At 39.1% G+C, this 18591-nt stretch overlaps 2 protein-coding genes across 5 annotated transcripts in view; one reads left to right on the top strand and one right to left on the bottom strand.

Moving 5' to 3' along the window:
* Nucleotides 1-17843, top strand: part of Cog5 (component of oligomeric golgi complex 5) — a 305629-nt gene extending 287786 nt beyond the window's left edge. The window contains exons 22-23 of one of the 3 annotated variants that reach the window (XM_031357459.1): nucleotides 4055-4201; nucleotides 17339-17843. In XM_031357459.1, coding sequence (XP_031213319.1) covers nucleotides 4055-4169 — 115 coding nt within the window. In that variant the 3' untranslated portion in view covers nucleotides 4170-4201; nucleotides 17339-17843. Of the gene's footprint in view, nucleotides 1-4054; nucleotides 4695-10493; nucleotides 12093-17338 lie in introns of those variants that run through there. The other 2 variants (XM_031357460.1, XM_031357458.1) reach the window with 2 other exon arrangements.
* Nucleotides 4893-18591, bottom strand: part of Hbp1 (HMG-box transcription factor 1) — a 27344-nt gene continuing 13645 nt past the window's right edge. For both annotated transcript variants that reach the window (XM_031357462.1, XM_031357463.1), the window contains exons 4-11: nucleotides 17830-17971; nucleotides 17332-17443; nucleotides 17133-17245; nucleotides 14556-14712; nucleotides 13694-13838; nucleotides 9687-10007; nucleotides 7402-7543; nucleotides 4893-5966 (exon numbers count right to left, since the gene is read on the bottom strand). In XM_031357462.1, the coding sequence (XP_031213322.1) occupies nucleotides 5949-5966; nucleotides 7402-7543; nucleotides 9687-10007; nucleotides 13694-13838; nucleotides 14556-14712; nucleotides 17133-17245; nucleotides 17332-17443; nucleotides 17830-17971 (1150 nt within the window). In that variant the 3' untranslated portion in view covers nucleotides 4893-5948. The remainder of the gene's footprint in view (nucleotides 5967-7401; nucleotides 7544-9686; nucleotides 10008-13693; nucleotides 13839-14555; nucleotides 14713-17132; nucleotides 17246-17331; nucleotides 17444-17829; nucleotides 17972-18591) is intronic.

Genomic DNA, 18591 nt, shown 5'->3' on the forward strand with positions numbered 1-18591 from the left:
CTCAAATACCCTATATTCCTAGATACCCTGTCATGGGAGGCCACCATCACCCAACCAGCCACACTAAAAATGAGTAAATCATCAGTCAGCTCCTGTCTACCTGGTTCTCTAATTGCAGTTAGCATTGTTCTAACCCCTGAATCCATTCTCTACCCTGCCAATCTAGGTGTGTAGACAAGGCAGGCCATCTAGCTCATCCGACCCTCAGTGCAGGGAGCTGACACATGCGGAAGGCCATTCTCACCTATGTATGCACATGTGAAGGTGGAGCCCACTGTAACAGTGGGACACAGAGTACTTTTCAGGTAAAGAACTTCACTGAAGGTTTGCCACAGGTGTGGTGTCAGAACCTCTTGGAACCTAGATGGGATGAGGAAGCTGAGCCCAGGCTTGTATTGTTCCTTATCTTTCCTCAATAGGAAGCTGACCCATAAAAGAGAAATGCTGAGCCGTGAGCTTCCATTCCCGTCTGTATCCAGGCCTAGTGAAACCAGCTTATGGAAAAGGCTTAGGAAGTAGTCAGAAAATTTGGGTCTCAATTTGCAGTGTTTCTGTGGCTTCTTTTCTGAGTCCCAAATATGCATTCAGCCTATCTGAGTTTATCAATTTATAGTATCAATATAGTTGATAATAGGAAACAGTTCGGCAAGCCTCCATTTTATGTTAAGGCCTTGAAATTAGTTCATCCACATGGCTGTCTTGCTGTGGGTTTGTGATCACAAATCTGTTTTCTTCTGCTTCTTTTTAAAAATGTCTCCTGGGTGATCTCATCATCGATGCTGTTGCTAAGCTCACATTTAGCAAGTGAAAGCCATACTTATAAATACTGTCTACTCTCAGTCACTCCCCCCCCCCAACACACACACACACACACACACACACACACACACACACACACAGAGCAGATCCCAGAACCTTCCTTCCCGCTCGCAGCCTGCCTGGGGGATCCACAGAAACTTTGCCTCTTACATGTTACTCAAAATGTTTTTTGATCCTGCCTACCAAAGATGGATGATTCTTGCCCTATAGCTAGACCCAGGGTAATGCCAGGATCTCCGGAGCAAGCCTTGGTAGAGCCTCGTTCTGCTCCTGCCATTTGTTAGGCTGTTAGAAGTAGGGAACGTGCTCAACAGTAGAGTGCTGCTGCAGTGTAGCAAAGGTGAGTTCTCTTCTGCCTGGCTAACAGTGAAGTTGACTTTAAAGTCAGAGCAATCACTGACCAGAGCCAGGCAGGGAAGTTTAGGGCTGTACCAGCTCAGCTACCAGATGCTCCCAACATGTGAGCTTGAGTGCAGCAGCGACCACCTGGCTGAAGACAAAGCGTCAGTTTGGATATAAAGATGCCTCAGGCTCTGTAGAAATGATTGGATCTGCCTGTGTATCCTACAAACAAGATATAAACCTGTGTATCTTGGTATTTGCAGGGGCGAGCAATGCATCATCTTGTTGCCCTTTGAGGACACATAGGTTGAAACCATTTAGATGTCACCAGAGCCTAATGGTACTTTTATCCATTGTTACAGAAAACACTAGGAGCCATATGAATCCTTGGCCTCTTAGACATCTTGCCATTGTTCAGAACCCATAGGCTAGGTTTTATTTTCTCAGCTTGTCCATTTCTAAAATCTTAAAATGCCTTAAAATTTACTTAGAATTTTAGTACTAATCACAATGAAGTTTTTAATGCCTGGCAAGTTGTCTATAAAATACCTACTTGGTGTGTCACCTAACAGTGTGACCTATTAACCCAGGCCAATCCTTTAGCATTAAACCCATTGCCTTTTCCTCTGTCATGGTAACTTCAGCAGTCTTGTGTGGTTATAAACCTCTTACATAATGCTTGGCCTGACTTCCAAGAAAGCTAATGTTTTCCTGAAGCAAATGAAGTAATTTAATAAATGCTTGAAAATCCTGCTCTGATTTTATGTGGGAGGGCAGCTTAATCTGTTTTCTCACTGTCATTCTAACGGTGCTTTTGATGAATAGCAAAAGAAAAATCTAACCAAACTTACTTCTGAGCTTCCTTCAGTGTGATGTACAACTTATGTACTTAGCTCCACAAATGCAAAGCAAAGGGTTTCTTTGGTTGGTTGGTTTTTTAAAGTGCATTTTGTAAATAGAACAGTGAGTCCACTATGGAACATTAGTTTCTAAGATTTTCTGCTCATTTCTTAAGACTGGAAAATGTACATGTGTATGCACATGTGCATGCACACACTCCAATGCTTCAAGATGGATGAGCCCTTTCTGAGCCTGGCTTTAAAGACATTTGTGGAGTTGGGGCAACTGCCTGAACTTGGTATGCCAACTGTCAGAGTCAATTTTCTTCAAACTTACTAAAAAATATAGAGAAGTAACTCCCTAGGGTTGGCTTAGATGCCCGACATTGGAACATCCCACAGAATGACGCTAAGAGCACTGACTTCTGTCTGGTAGTTAGGATTACTGATTAATGGGACTTGGGACTAGACATATTACCAGAGTAACAGGATTACACCTTATTTGAGAAATTGGCTTAGAAATGAATGGCCTGCCCATACTTACACATAGCCAAAGAATGCACTCACTTACATCCTGAACACAGCATGAGGCTAGCCTTCGGGATTTCAAAATGCTGGGTACTATGTAGTCTGGATTTTCTTCACATCTGTGTGACTCCATGGTAATTTTTTGCTACCTAGAATGTGGGTTTTATGACAGAAGAAAAATTTAAAGCTGTGTCCTAAATGATATAGAGCTGTCCAGGGAGAACACAAGAAAGAGCATTCGTCCCAAAGATAAGAGGAAGTGTGCAGATGATAGAGAGAACTCATCTAATTGTAGGATATGTGCATGGTCAAAACCAAACAGGCCCTCTGCCAACCCCTATCTGAGGGAGAACTATCCTATTTCAGAGTGGGAAATACCTTGATTTCTTTCCTGATTGGACAATTGCCTAGCTACAGCAAGTGAAGTACAAAGGTAATTTGTAGGTCTTTTTCATGGTATACCAGACTGCCCTGAAGCCCCAAGAGGCGTAAAGGGCTGCAGAGTTGCTTCCAACAAAGCTGGGTTGTTTGGGGGGCTCCTCTTGTGAGCAATGGATAGCAGGTGATGTTAAAGAGCAAGTACCAGGATGACTACCTCAGAGACCCAGCTAGCAGCTTTAAAAACAAGATAGAAAGCATTGAAACTGAAACGTGGGCCAAATGTGGAAACAGGTGGGGTAAATCTGAGGACTTTGTAACTGGTTCCATATAGATGGGACTGAGAGTTGGAACAGAACAATGCCAAGCACTTGATATTGACCTAACAACATCTAGAAGCAATGTTAAACTGGCTAGAAGACAGATGGACCAAGTAAAGAGCACATCTGAACAACACTATTTTCAGTGTTTGGGAATGAACAACAGAATTGCTAAATGGGACTGCAGCGAGTATGTATGCAGAACAATGGAGATTTATTTATTTGTATAAAGAAGTACAAACCACTCTTAGCTTTACTGGGTGGACATACACAAGTCTTCCCATGGAGACCACTGTTGTATCCTTGTAGCTGCCCTACAATTCTGCTGTGATGGTGGGGTAATGACCTTAGGTGTAAAGGAACAAGCCAAGGGCCATGAATGCTGCTGCCATTTACTGACTCTTGTCCCCAGTACAAAGAATATTATTACCAAAGCAACGGTACAGTAACACACGGAAGTACTTAACTAAGTTCAGACTTCCCATCACAAAACCTACCAAAACCTAAAGGCTCTAAAATGCTGGTCCGCCTGAGCATGTGCCCAAGCGTTTTCTCCCCTAGCTGAGCTCTGGGGTAGACACAAGCTATGTCTATACTTTTATGTGTTTTCAGGACAAAGGAAAACTGCACGTACTGAAATGTAACAGACTAAAATTGGCCATACTGAACCACCCAACTGGCACAACTACTGTAGCTCTAATGCATGTTTGAAGGCTGCTGATTGTGGCCTGTGGCACTGGACTGTTCCAGGAATGGATGGCTTTCTTGTTTCCATATGGGTGCTACCAAAATTGTTGGACTTACGACAGATTTCTTTTGCATTTATAGGGGAGCTCTGGAAGCTTATGTTCAATCAGTGAGAAGCAGGGAAGGCAAAGAATTCGCACCAGTTTATCCCATTATGGTTCAACTGCTTCAAAAGGCTATGTCTGCTCTTCAGTGACCTGCAGTCTCTGTGCACAGACCTGTCCAAAGGTGGCAACTAGCAACTAAAGATCATAGTTGATTTTCTGTACTTCCTATTGCTCTTTCCTTGTTTACCTCTAGCACTTTTAAAATGTCAAAATAGATCAATCATCACAACCTTCAAATTGCATACACATGGTTTTTTTTTCATAAAGGTATCTACCATGTTTTCCTTTTTCAGATTTTGGAGGAAGGCTATTTTATTTGCTGTCACACAGTTGATTCCCTATTATTTGCACTGCTTTTGAAGAGACAGTATCAAGTAACCTGTTTTCCCCAGCCTACCACTTTCTTTATTGCTAGGCACATAACCACCCAGTGAAAGAGTCACATCAGCAGAGAGGTCATGAGTATACAGCTGACAGAGCAGCTCTACCCCAAAGAGATGCGGACTGCATTCAAGCCCAGCAACTATGGCGGAGCCCAAGGCTAAGGCAGACACTGCTTGCTACATGCTCTTTACTGGATCTAACTACAGCTTTAAATGAAGTCAGGGTTTCTTTACACTGTCAAAAAACAGGCACTCGGGGCTTTGCAACAAATTTAATTTCCTTTCTATAAAGATTTTCTATAAAGAGTAGTATGTCCTTATTTTTCTATTGTCTTTACTCCATTATAACTCAAGTTTTACCAAGAATCTGTTTTCCATCTGCTGACCAGATTATGCTCATAGCTATACATAAATTCAGTCAATCAGAAATCCGAGACCTTTTTTTTCCTTTTATTTGAAATAATATACAAGAATATAGTGTGCAAAATTGAGGGGCAATATGTTTAACAAGTGTAATGAACTGAAATCAATTTTACAGCTGTGATTCTTAACCAAAAATACCACTTGGTAAGTAACATGAGAAGCCATGATTGTAGCTCAGAGCAAAAGCAGCTGTACTGCCAAAGTACTTGCTCTATTTTAGAAGCCGGAGGGAGTAAAGTGCAAGTGTTGCACTGCAGTAAGTGCAAAGTCTGCCCCCACCATAGAGAGACAATGACAACATAGATGTAGGATATGTGGCTGAGGAGACAGGGAACACGGTAAAATACAATGGTGTCAACTGATAACAGCACCATTACAATGACTGTCCCAATGCTATTAACTGACTGCACCTTGGCCTGGCTTGGGCCCCACTGGAAATCATGGAGGTGTGCTGCCCCCTGGTGCATCCACTCAGCACATGCCCATGGTATCTGAAGCAGGTGGCTCTTTGAGCTGAGACAATGACACCATCCACCTGCCATGTTATGTTGTCTCTTGGCACTGGCCAGACTAGAAGCAACTGTGTTTGGCAGAGATGCTGGGCCATGTGGTGGCTATTCATGGAAAGGCCAGCTTCTGCTTCATTCCTGATATCGTGGGTACAATACAGATTAATAAGCAGTAAGGAGCTGATGTATAAACAGCAGTTACATATTTTTAAATTCCCCTTCGTACAATTTAAAATAAAACATGTATACACATCTCTCTTTCTACTGTACTTTAGCACCACAGGATATCAATTTTCAAGCCTATATTACCTGATAGACATATATGAAGTTTGGAAGGAAAATAAGGCAATTTGGTTTACAATGTTGATAGTTTTAGCTTAATGCTCTAATGGAGAAAGCAATCCTCACCCATTAAATCATTACAAAACTCAATGCTCCCAGCATTTTATGGTCACACAAACGTAGGACAAATGGTGAGAGCAAGGTCTTCCAAGCTTTTCCATCCAGAGTCAGTACTTACGCAGATACAGACTTACAAACACAAGCATCAGGTTTAATGCTGTTGAGAGCCCTGTGGAAACAAAACAGGCAATGCTTACAAAACACTCTGCAGTAACCCTGTGTACTGAGCTTGTATGTTTATGAATTTACTGGGAAGATTCTCAGTTTCCTAATGGCTCATGGCTTGAGTATCTGGAAATTTAAACAAACTTGAGACCAGCATGCACAGAAAAGTGGTAATGTCCCAAATGAAATTCCAGACATTAGAGAATTTGTAGGGAATGGGTAAGTGACTCCACAGATAGAGCTTGCCTTCAAGCACAAAGCCTTGGGTTCAAACCCCTGCACTAAATACGTTGTACATCCAAAGCAGAAGGCAGCAAGACCAACACTTGAGTTTGTCCTGTGACTTTAATGTACATGGCTGCACTCACACAAAATATGTACACATAAGCAAAACCTGAGTGAGGGTTGTATTGAATACCTATAATCCCTGAATTAAGGGGTTGGAAGGAGAAGGATCAGAAGTTGAAGGTCGCCGGGCAGTGGTGGTTCATGCCTTTAATCCCAGCACTTGGGAGGCAGAGGCAGAAGCAGGCAGATTTCTGAGTTCGAGGCCAGCCTGGTCTACAGAGTGAGTTCCAGGACAGCCAAGGCTACACAGAGAAAAAACCCTGTCTCAAAAAAAACCAAAACCAAAACCAAAAAAAAAAAAAAGGGTTGAAGGTCATCCGGTCATCCTTGGGTACAAAATCAAGTTTGAGGCTAGCCTGTACTACATGAAACCTTGACTCACCACACACATATACCAAAAAAGCACAGAAAAAATCTCTACATAATAGTTCAGCTACTTCTGGTGGCTGACCCTACTTTAATATCAATCCCTGAGTCATTTAACCTATAAATTATATAGGATTGGCTAAAACACCCTTAATAAGTCTTCCTCCTAATAACTGTTCAAATAATCCCTATTTTTTAAAATAAAATATAAGCTTATTCTAGTCTATCATATATGTATTTTGTGCTAAATAATCTAAAACCTGAACATAAAGGATGCTGGTCAAGTAAAGACTATTGTACGAATGGAGTCTACCAACCAAGACAGCACTGTGAAACTTCTTTCCCATCCTTCCTATTTCTTCAGATTCTTAACCTAGCTGGTAGTTTCTGCCAGTAGCAGAAGTCTGCAAGGATTTTACTAAGTCCTAGGTAAGCCACCAAAACCTAGAGAGATTTTCTACTGTAGTGAGTTAATGGTGTCCATCTTTTAACCATATTAGAAGTAGTACACTGTAAAACTTCCTCAGCACTTGGGGCATTCTTCAACTAGCTTGAGATATTACTTGCTGTACTGCACAAGTGGTTCTTGACGATAGAAAAGGCAGACTCCATTATTAGGTTTGAAGTATAGTAATGGTGAGGTACCTTTAAAGGCTGACATGCCATCACAGACACAAGGATACACCAAGCATCACATCAGGACTGCCGTTACTGCTAACACTTACTGAATTGGTTCTTTTCCTTTTCCAACAGTCAGGATTTAAACGCTTTTGTTCTTCAGCCAAAGCCTTTGCTTCTAATGTGTACATCCTCCTTTCTTCATTCTTCATTTTTTTCCACCTGTCACCAAGGATCACACTTATGGCTCTGCAAAGTAAATATTTATGTAATGTAAATTTTCATAAAATGTATAGCAACTGCTGCTACCTCAGGCAGAAATGTAAAAAAAAAAAAAAACCAGAAGGGGAAATTCATTTCAACAAAATCCTGTCATATGCATCCATTATCAGTATCTTGGTGGAATGACAGTATTTACAATTGTTCTAAAACATCCAAAATTGCCAGATAGTTGGCTATTTTCCAATGGAAAGTTTAGTGTTAGCAGCATGGGACATTCAACTTGTATTAAAAACAAGTTATTTGTTTGCAAAGCTATTCAAGCTATTGTAGTTATGATAATGAAAGCTTTATTCCTCCATGCAGTGCGAGCCAAGTAAGAAAGACTGTCTTAAGAGTTTATGCCTAGTGATCTTTTTAAAAGTACATTTTAGGTCAGATTTGTACTTAACACATGAGACACTGGATTAAATCCAAAAGGGTAAGAGGGAGTCAAAGTTGATTGGACACATTACTGTACAAACTTGAAACTATTTTCCTGTTTTCCTAGTCATTCAGATACCAAAATTATTAATATGTTATTAACATACACTCAGAATATACAGATAGAAATCACTTTCCTTCTATGAGCAACTTTTAGCAGTGACATGGTACCACACAAGAGACCCCTGAGATAACTGCAGTCTCCATACTTACTGAAAAAGGAGATGCAAGCCTTGATGCTTTGGGGGCACAGTAGCCACAACTAAATGGCTTGATGTATATTAAGTGTAATTTGTCTTATAAAGTCTAACACATCAAACAACTGAATGTGCTGTATTTTATTTAAAACCAACCTCTATAGATTTCTGGTTAAAGACAGCATATAATGGCTGACATATTTGTCATCTAAACCATAGGAAATAGACACCAGATTAGTCTAGTCTCAGTCTCCCAGAGTTAGAGTGTCTAAATGGTGTTTTCTCTTAGGTTGAACATGGCGGGCAGTGTGAGATGCACTATTATCAAGTCCAGACTCTGTACTCCTTCCCCTCACAAGGTTCAACCTCACTAATGTATATGCCAGCTGGCCTAATTAGCTCTCTATGTCTACATTCTGCCCCTAATCAAAAACTTGCTTATTCATAGTATAAAGATCTACCTTTATAGAAGAAAAAAAAATCTAAATTGTTTTTTTTTTTTCAGTGAATTTGGGAAAAGGTCCATTTGACTCATTTCCCGTTAGATGACTACTAATGTGTCACTCACATGGAAACAATACGAAAATGCACAAGAAAGTAAGAGTTATGAGTTATATGGATGTTATCGTTGATAAATAGATCCTAAAATAGAAAAACAAGAAAGTGGGACATCTACTCTTAGGAAAGTCCTTTCTTCCAGAATTAAAGTAAATCCAGAGAACTACTGGCTCTCCAGTGTTTAGAAAGTCTTTTTAATATGACACAAGAACACAAGTCCCATTTCTAGATATTAGAGGACATGTTTAATAAGCAAGTACCAGACAGGTGTGAAAAGAGAAACATGGCGCATCTGTTGGGAAGTCGCTAAGGTGGCCTCCACAGAAAGAGGTAAAGGGGAGGGCCTAAGTCATTCTTAAAATGCTTTTAAATTTTTGAAGTATGTTTTCTGCTAAACTATAATATCTTCCTGACCAGAGGCTATTCCAATGTGAATTAAAAAAAATTACAGGGTCTCACTACTTAGCCCTGGCTACCCTCAATTCCAGTCCTAAAGAAATAACCAAATACTAGGACAAGGTCATTCTGTAGAAACACACCAGCTGCTAGAGATGCACTGGGATGCAAAGCTTCTTTCTAAACTGTAGGTAGTATCCAGAATTACAGTCTTTGAGAGGCTGGAGGGACGGCTCAGCTGATCTGCTCTTCTAGGACTAATGCCTAAGTTTTGATAAGTCTTATATAAACTGTCAATGCTGTATGTCCCACAGTGAGGACAACTGAGTAAGCCCCACCAAATCTGACCCAAGAAATTTACCTGTCCTCTAACAGGTAAATTAAACTTACTTTTTTCAAAGGGACTACATAGTATAATCTATGTATTATAAAACTATAGAGAGAGTCAACATAAGAAAAAATGGAAAGAAATCAACAAAAGATATTGAAGGCATTTATTTTTGCAAGACAAGTCAGTAATTGTAGCTATGACTATTTACCTGTTATCTTTCCCTGGATACATCTGAGTATATTCAACTCTGTATTTTTTGGCAAAAAGCATGAAGGCATTCATTGGTCTTTTGCACTTATTAGGAGAAGTGGCACTCACAGTCCCTGAGCTGTGGCTTTTGACAGCTTTAGCATACAAAGAACTAGAAGAGAGCTGTGATGATCCAGGTGAACCACAGCTTTTACTGAAGTCAGATCCTGCAAACTCTTGACCAGTACCAGGTCCTCCACAAGACAAAGATGCACGGCGCTGACGAGCCATACTACTCAAAACATAAACTGCAGAAGAGTCCATAGGTGTGAAGTCATAGCTAGAAAATTAACAAACAAAATTAGATTAGATTATAAAGTATCTAAGAAAGAAATTAAAAAACCCAGCATGTGACTGAAAATTTCAAGGCCTGATGCATCATTACCAGCACTACTTTAACAGCTTCTGCTACTACACTTAGAAGGAAACCTCATATATGCAACTAACAACATCTTTTAAAAAGCCAACCTCTAGTAGGGCAGTGGTGGCGCATGCCTTTAATCCCAGCACTTGGGAGGCAGAGGTAGGTGGATTTCTGAGTTCGAAGCCAACCTAGTCTACAGAGTGAGTTCCAGGACAGCCAGGGCTACACAGAGAAACCCTGTCTGGAAAAAAACAAAAAAAAAGGCCAACCTCTAAGCCCCACAAAAGAAGTCCTAACCAGCATCCCTCCTTCACAGCAAGTGACTTCTACAGACCCCATCCACGTCCTTCACTCTTCTAGATTCACTTTTTAACAAATTTGATCATCTCATTTCTTGCCTAGAAATACAGACCTAGGAGACTAAAATGGAGCAGGCTGTATTCCAGGCCTGAACAGCAAGAGCCAGTTAGAGGAGGGCAGCCATTCAGCCCAGTACTCGTAGCATTTAGGAAACTCAGGCAGATGGATCTTCATAGAGGCATACCTGAGCAACATAGAAGCTTCAAGGCCAACCTGCGCTAAGGTGAGACTTTGTGTCCAAAATTGGCTGTTGAATGGAATAACTTAAAACACATAGCAATTTGAGAATTTGTATAGATACAAAAAGTTGTAATATATACAGGTCCACCTATGTACAGTTACTATCTTAACCCACCCTTATCAGTAAAGGCCAAATTTTGTTATACAAGTTCAATTTATATAAGCACCAAAGAACCAAAACAAACTAGGCATAGCTCTTCAACAAGCCTGGAGTTGGGGGAGTCCATTGGCCCCCTTTATATGAAGAAAGAGGCCAGCCAAAATATACAGTGCCATTCACACAAAGACAGTGCCTAGGATCCAAAGCCGTTTCCTCACCCATATACCCCATATACCAGTACCTTCATAATTCCAATGGCCAAATTCAAAAGTAACCAAGCAGTCACCATATTAATTAAAATATTAGCTGAAAAATCAAATATATACCATACCCTAAAAATATACCCCAAAAGAATCCTTTTGATAAGGACTCTTTCTGACTATATTTTCTTGTCAGCACAAAACCTTTTATTTAGCAACTTTCTCTAAAACAAATTCTGGTATAACATCAAAGTAGAAATAACGTGAAACAGGAGATCAAGAAAGTCTCTGAAAACTCAGAGGCCGAATGAACAAAGCAGGTCTATACTATTAACTGCCAACAGTAAAAATGAGTTCTACCAGTTAGCATGCTGTCTTTTTTCCAAAGGTATTTATTAGATGAAATAAATGTAAAGAAAACTATTAAGTTCAAATTTTTCATATAATCAATGTTTAGAACTGGTAAGTCCTTAAGGCTTTGTTAGCTATCTTAAGCCCTTACCAAATAAAGTTTAAAAAATTATGAAATCCAGTAAAATACCAATAGACTAGTGTAAGCTTGTTACTAAAATTTGAAAATTCCACCATCTAGTGGCAGAAATCTGTCATCTATTTCCCTGAGGATACAAATTAATTTGGTTTCATAAACTCAGTAACCATACCTAGAACAAAAGGCCTAAAGCAATGACCATATTCATAGATAGCGTAGCGTAAATGCCTTGCTGTACCCTCTCTATAAGCACTTGTTCTGACCATGGGAACACCTTTAATCCTAGTACATGTTAGTATCTTCAAACACCTTCCATGTTTAGCTACTCTCTCTTTTAAAAATTTACTTTATTACTTCTAGCTATGCATTTGGCATGTATATATACAGACACCTTATGGAGGCCAGAGGCAATTTGGAACTGGAGTTACAGATAGCTGTGAGCTGCCTGGTATGGGTACTTAGACCAGCACCTGGGTCCTCTGGAAGTGCTCCTGGTGAGCCATCTTCACCTGTTTCATCACTACTCTTAAAAAAAAAAGCATTCTACAATAATGTAGAGCCTATTACTCAAGTCATGTGTATTAACACATTTAGTCTTTTTACATTAATTACTACTTAAAACACTATCATTGTATAATGAATAAAAAAAGAAATTAATAAAAGCTAACTTACTTTACCTAAGCTTCCACAGCTAGCCTTAAGTGCACAGTCAGGAGGACATGAAGGTTGACAGACAGTCCAGCTCTACAGCTTATGTTCCCACCAGGCCCAAGGCTTGTCAGTCAGCAAATAGCACACTCCATACCTACCAACCCACTTCCTTCCCAAGAGTGGAAGAAGAGCCATACCAAAAGTAGTTACATAAATTAACCCTACAGCTAATTTAAAGTGCACTTTAACTGTAGAGTATGTGATGATAGACAATTTTAACAGGATTCAAATATCACCTCTTCCACTTACAAGAAACATGAGCTTGGAAAAACTACCTAGTGAAGAAGGTGGGGTCCTGCTGCCACACTCCAGCCACTCCACAGTAATGACACAGTACATGGCCAAGGTCTTCCAGATAAGCTAACCTGAGCCCACTTAGCAACAGCAACACTAAGAATAGGAAATGAAAACTTGCTATCTTAGAAAAACAAGACCTGGGCAGCCAAATTTCCCTTTTTGTTTTAAAAGTGAAGTTTTATACCATGTAATACCTAGTGTATTAAAAATGAGCATAAGTTATGAACCACAAAATAACTATAGTTATTAAAGTATATTAAATATGAACTCATCATCTAAAAGGGCTCTAAGTCTACTATCATTGCATGGGTGTCAACCCCAGAGACACTCCCAGCTTTTAATAATGTTAATAGTGGGGCTTTGTGGATAAAAAGATATTATAGGCCCTTCTACTAGACTTTCAAAAGTCTACTCACAGCTTTGGTCTTTGACTTGAAATTTCATTCCAGCAATTGGCCTTAAGTGCACAGTCAGGAGGACATGAAGACAGACAGTTCAGCTCTGAGCTTGAACTATTAGCACATAGTGTCGTTTTAAAACTAGAACTTTGGTATATGCCAGAAAGAGAATCTTATTTGGCCAGGCTCTCAATAAAAAATCCTATGTCATGAGAGTCTAACAAACTTCTCCAGCAAAAACACATATTTATATTATTTATTCCTGGAAGCTAAAGATATGCTGAGTGAGGACTCCAAAAAGTAGGACTTGTTATTTCTTCTGGGGTTTTTCCCTTCGTGTCCTTTTGCCATTATAAACTGTGATATCAACATAAATGCATTTGTCTCATGAGTCCACTAGTACAATCTAGTTTAGCAATCCCTGATATGGCCTGTGAACAATTCAGTTACAGAGCTATTTACATAATTTTATAATCATTTACAAGAATTTACTTCGTGAGCCAGCAAGATGGCTCAGTGAGTACAGAAGAGTCTTTCTCAATTACTCTCTATCGGCTCTCAACTGGACTGACTAGCTGACCAGCTTGCTTCTCAGGGTCCTTGCCTCCTTACTCCCACTGCTGGAATCACAGGCAAGCTACTTACACACACCTAACAATCACAGGGTTCTGGGGATGGGCATACTTGGACAGCAAGTGGGCCAGTTCCTGACCCCTTTAAATTCTTCAACCCTCTAAACCTTAGCTTTAGTTATGAGTCAGCAATCACTAGGGAATGAACTTTAACAGGATGAAATACATCATTACCTTTTAAATGTATCAAAAACACCTGAATCATCGAAATTAATGGCATCAGGGTGTCCAGGAGGTAGACATACGTCACCAACATGAATTTCACAACATGGAATGCCATGCTGTACCACAGTCAAGCTTGGATAAAATGATGACCAACCTAGAGTTAGACAACAGATAAAGGTGGGGAATGACAAAAGCACCGTTAGAAAACACACAGTAAAAAGAAAAGGTCTACTTAAGTCTGATACACCACCATGCTTCTCACTTTCAAATAAAACCAGTACTTTGTTTCAGCTAGTAAAAACCCCCACAACTAGTTTAATTCAGTATTTTATTTATAAACCTCTATCAGATACTGACTACTTTTAAACATCTGCAAAAATAGTTAAGTAATAAACTATGAAATAGCCTATGAATCACTAAATTATGCTTAACAAGCTCTAAAGAGCAACTCTGGCTTAATAGCCTACTTGGTAAGTACAAACAAAAATATTGCCACTCCTCACATTATACCCAAGAGCTTACAGTATTCTACGTGGATGACATTTCTCATACATGGGGGGACATTTTTTCTGATCTATTAAATATAATTTTAAATATCTACTGAATTTTATTTGGTTTGAAATAAATTTTCAGTATTTTTCTTAAAGCCACAAAATATAAGAAGTTTTCTTTAAAGTTTTTATAAACTTGAGGCTAAAGATGTCTCAGCAGTTAAGAGCACTGGCTGGTCTTCCAGAAATCTGGGGTTCACTTGGCAGCTCACAACCAGTTGTTAACTGAAGTACCAAAGGATCTGATATCCATGCAGGCAAAAACGTACACACACATGAAAATAATAGTAAAGTTTATATAAATTGAATTGAAGCCTTACCTTTATTTTTAACATAGAAAGGGTGATCCAGCTTGCACTCTACAGTAAGCAAGCCATCTTCTACTGTACCAGGATCAAATGTCAACTTCAGTACAGACTCACCAAATGACACACTCTCTTCATGGGATAACAACTTTAGGCCATCAGACCCATAGCCCTGAAAGCATATGCATGGACTAAATAAATTGGAAACCTTCAATTCAACACACAGTGAAACTCCCAATATATGTCATGACTAGAAAAGGTAAATTTAGTCAATATCTCCAGCTTTAAAGTGGTTTCAACCAAGCAGTAAAGAAACCCACACACATAAATGACCACAGAATATATGTCAGATTGGAATATGCATTTTAACCCAAATATAAGTAATATGAAGTTTAATAAACAAAGAAAGACTAATTCTAAGATAGACTAAGAAGGACTTTCAGTTTCATTTGAAGTGAGATGGAAAAGATATTAAATTTAGAAAAAGGAAATGCCTAGACCAAGAACAGTTGCATGTAACAACTTCTTTGAGTAGTGCTAAATAGTAGTGCTTAAAAACAAAAAACAAAGAAAAAAAAGGGGGTTAAGTTCAGACTTACGCAAATAAGGCTAAAAATGGGCCAGTTAGTAGAGGACAAGATTAAATTTCACTCAGAAGGTGTTGGGAAGTCAATGAAAGTATTTTTATTAATGTGGTTGTCAATGTTCAGATCATGATGATGCAAAAGGACTCTAATATGTAATAATTTTTAAAGGTTTATTTGTATTTGTGTGTGTGTGTGTGTACAAGCTTTAGTATCTGGATGTGCAGGTGCTCTGCAAAAGCAGCAACTACTGTAGCCATCTTTATACCCCCTACATTTTAATTATTTGAGGTTATGAGATGGGTATCTCACTGTACAACTTGAGTCCACAATTAATGAGAGAAGAACCAGATAGAATTTAAATTCAGTGGGTATTTACTGAGTAATACATGTCAGGCGGTGGGCTTATAGAACACATGAACAAGATGAAAAGAAAAAAACCATGATACATTCACAGAAAAAGACACGTAACCACAGCTAACTACAGCATCCAATTGTATATACTAGGTGATCAACAAATAATGGCGTAAGAATGTTATGAATCCTTATGGAATAGAAAACTGAATATGAAGGGATGAGAGGGAACACAATGAAAGACAGTTTCGTGGTTTTGAATGTGGTTTGCAAAAATATTTTAAAGGAATTTTAAAGGAATACTTAAATAGGTGGAAATTAAAAGGAATGAGACGAATATAACCCAAGTCATACTAAGTTGAGTGAGAAAAATTGATCATGACTCATTAGTCATGTCTAACATGTAGTTGGAAAAGTTAAAGGACAGATTAACAAATAGTCAAAATTAGTCTTCTAGGGCTGGAGAGAAGACTCCATTGTTAACAGCACTGGCTGCTCTTCCAGAGGACCTGGGTTGAATTTCTAGCATCTACATGGTAGCTTATAATTGTTTGACTCCACTCTATGGGATCTGACACCCTCACACAGACATGCACATGAAGGTAAACCACCAATGCATATAAAATAAATAAATGTTTTAAAAAAATTAGCCTTTATTTCTTAAAGCTACTAAGATTTCACTCTGATTTTACATTACGTATCAGGATGCCAAGGCCCAGATGATTAAAGATGATTAAATCTTCAGTCACAGAAGATTTGCTGGAGTGTAGACTGAACTCAGAGTACTCTCTACAAAGAAGATGCCCAGGTGCTGCTGGTGCTCCAGTCACTAGGACTGTGAGGAGGAAGACCCGCTGGCAGCAACAGGCAAAAGACTGAGAACTAGGGTACTGCTGCTGTGTAAACTGAGGGAAGACAATGTAAGGCACTAGTCCAATGTAGCAAATGTTGCAGAGATTTCAAAACTAGGAGATAAGTTTTGTGTAATGTAGGAGAAACACAATCAGACTGCACATTTTACTAAGTGAAGAGTAACATCAAGATGAGGACACCATGCTCAAAATAATTAACTTTTTCTCAAGAAACTCAACAGGAGACAGTAAGCTCCAAAAAGGAATTTTTAATTGGCATTTTATATTTCTCCCATTTTGTTTGTTTATTTATTTATTTATTTATTTGTCCCTGAAACAGAGATAGAGAAATTAAAGTTTTAAAAGTAGAATGTGTCAACAAATATTTATTCTAATGTTGCTTACTACTGTTTTTACTTACAAATGTAGAAAATGATAGTTTCCTGGGGTCATTTAAAAAGTAACAACAAACTCCCAGTTAACCACAGAGGAAATGAACTGCATTATATACCTAAGAACTCAAGGTTTTAATTAGTTTACTATTTGTCTTTAAAGCCAGTTTAGTTTTCCAGACAAGAGCATTTAAAGCATAAAGCTGCCACGTTACACACCCCACCCACCTTAGAAGCATAAATGGGAAGTGCTACAGTCATAGTTCTACCCACTGCACTAGGCAGTGAGCATTCACACTCCCTACCCAGAGTGCAAGGTGCCATTTAAACAGGAATGCAAGTAGGAGGGTCCTCTAGATTAACCCTGAAGGTTGACCAGTTTGAAATTCTTTAGAAGGATTTGAAATGAACCTTGTGAGTGCCCATTTGGATCTCTTCCTCATTATCACAGCTGGCGGCTCTAGCAAAGTCTTCCACATCTTGCCACTCCTTATTGCTTTCCTTATGGAAGCACAGCCGTGTGCCTGAAGTTGAATTAGAAAGAAGGGATCAGATAACATGCCTAGTGTGCTAGCCAAGGCAGCTGTACAACATTTAAGTATTTCTCTACCTTTCAGAAAGCAGTGCCAAATGGTTGATGGCCAGGAATTGCACCAGCCCAGATCATCATCATCTGACAGGGAGGACATGCAGAAAATGCCTGACTCTGACTCACTGTTTGCCTGCAGAGAGAAAATCTGTTTTGTTGTTTTTTAAAGATCTTTTAATACCTCTTTTAAACTCAACCTTCCAAATATAACTTACTTGTAAGCTTAAGGAAGGTAAGTTTTCACTATTGAAGGATTTCTTTAAGTTTTAAATACTGTCTTTTGTAATAAACTTTCTTAAAAATAGAAGTAAATACAGAATCAAGTGCATATAATTAATGAACAATTAAGTATTTTTGCCCATCTTTATGTTCTTCGAAAGAATTTCTTAGATGGGAGAAAGGTAACATTTTTCAACCATTATACAAACTTTGTAGACGTTTGACTTCATGAATAGAAAGGTAATGTTTTTCAACCATTATACAAACTTTGTAGAAGTTTGACTTCATGAATAAACTCACCCTTTCATGTCTTACTGGTGTTTCTTCCTTCCAGTGGTCATGAGGAAAGGCTGGCCCACTCTTTGAAGAAGAGGACACTGGTGGTGGGCGTGCATAGGAATGTAAACTTTTGCTAGTAGCTATGATGTGTACAGGAGATGATCTAAAATAAAGCAGTTCTTATTATCAGTGTAGGCAGGTCCATAAAGAACAGCTTTTCTCTTGATAACAGCATAGTGCCAATGCTGTTACACATGAGACAACTATGGAAAGCTCTAGTAAAGATGGCAAGCTGTCCCTTGAACTTATCATTAACATTCCTTACATACAAACTCACTGGTATATGCTAAAGTGTTCTTTCTTATTACAGATTCATCACATTTTCTTAAACTTTTTGAAAATTCAAAGTGGCAAGGAACTTGGGATTTTTCTGCCCCAAGGTCAGGGGTTGCACATATGTACACTACACCTGATTCCCATCTCTTTTATTCCCATACAGATAAACACACATATTATGAAGTAAAAACCCATCTACTTTTTACACTCCGCAAACTCAACAGTGCTAAACTGTCCAGCCATGTTTCACTAGGTGAACTGCCTTAAGTAAAACTATTAATAGAAAAGAGCCTGAGGGGCTGGAGAGATGTCTCAGGGGGTAAGAGCACTGACTACTCTTCCCAAGGTCCTGAGTTCAAATCCCAGCAACCACATGGTGGCTCGCAACCATCCGTGAAAAGAGATCTTACGCCCTCTTCTGGTGTGTCTGAAGACAGCGACAGTGTA

This window comes from Mastomys coucha, unplaced genomic scaffold (genome assembly GCF_008632895.1).
Source record: "Mastomys coucha isolate ucsf_1 unplaced genomic scaffold, UCSF_Mcou_1 pScaffold6, whole genome shotgun sequence".
Lineage (NCBI taxonomy): Eukaryota > Metazoa > Chordata > Mammalia > Rodentia > Muridae > Mastomys > Mastomys coucha.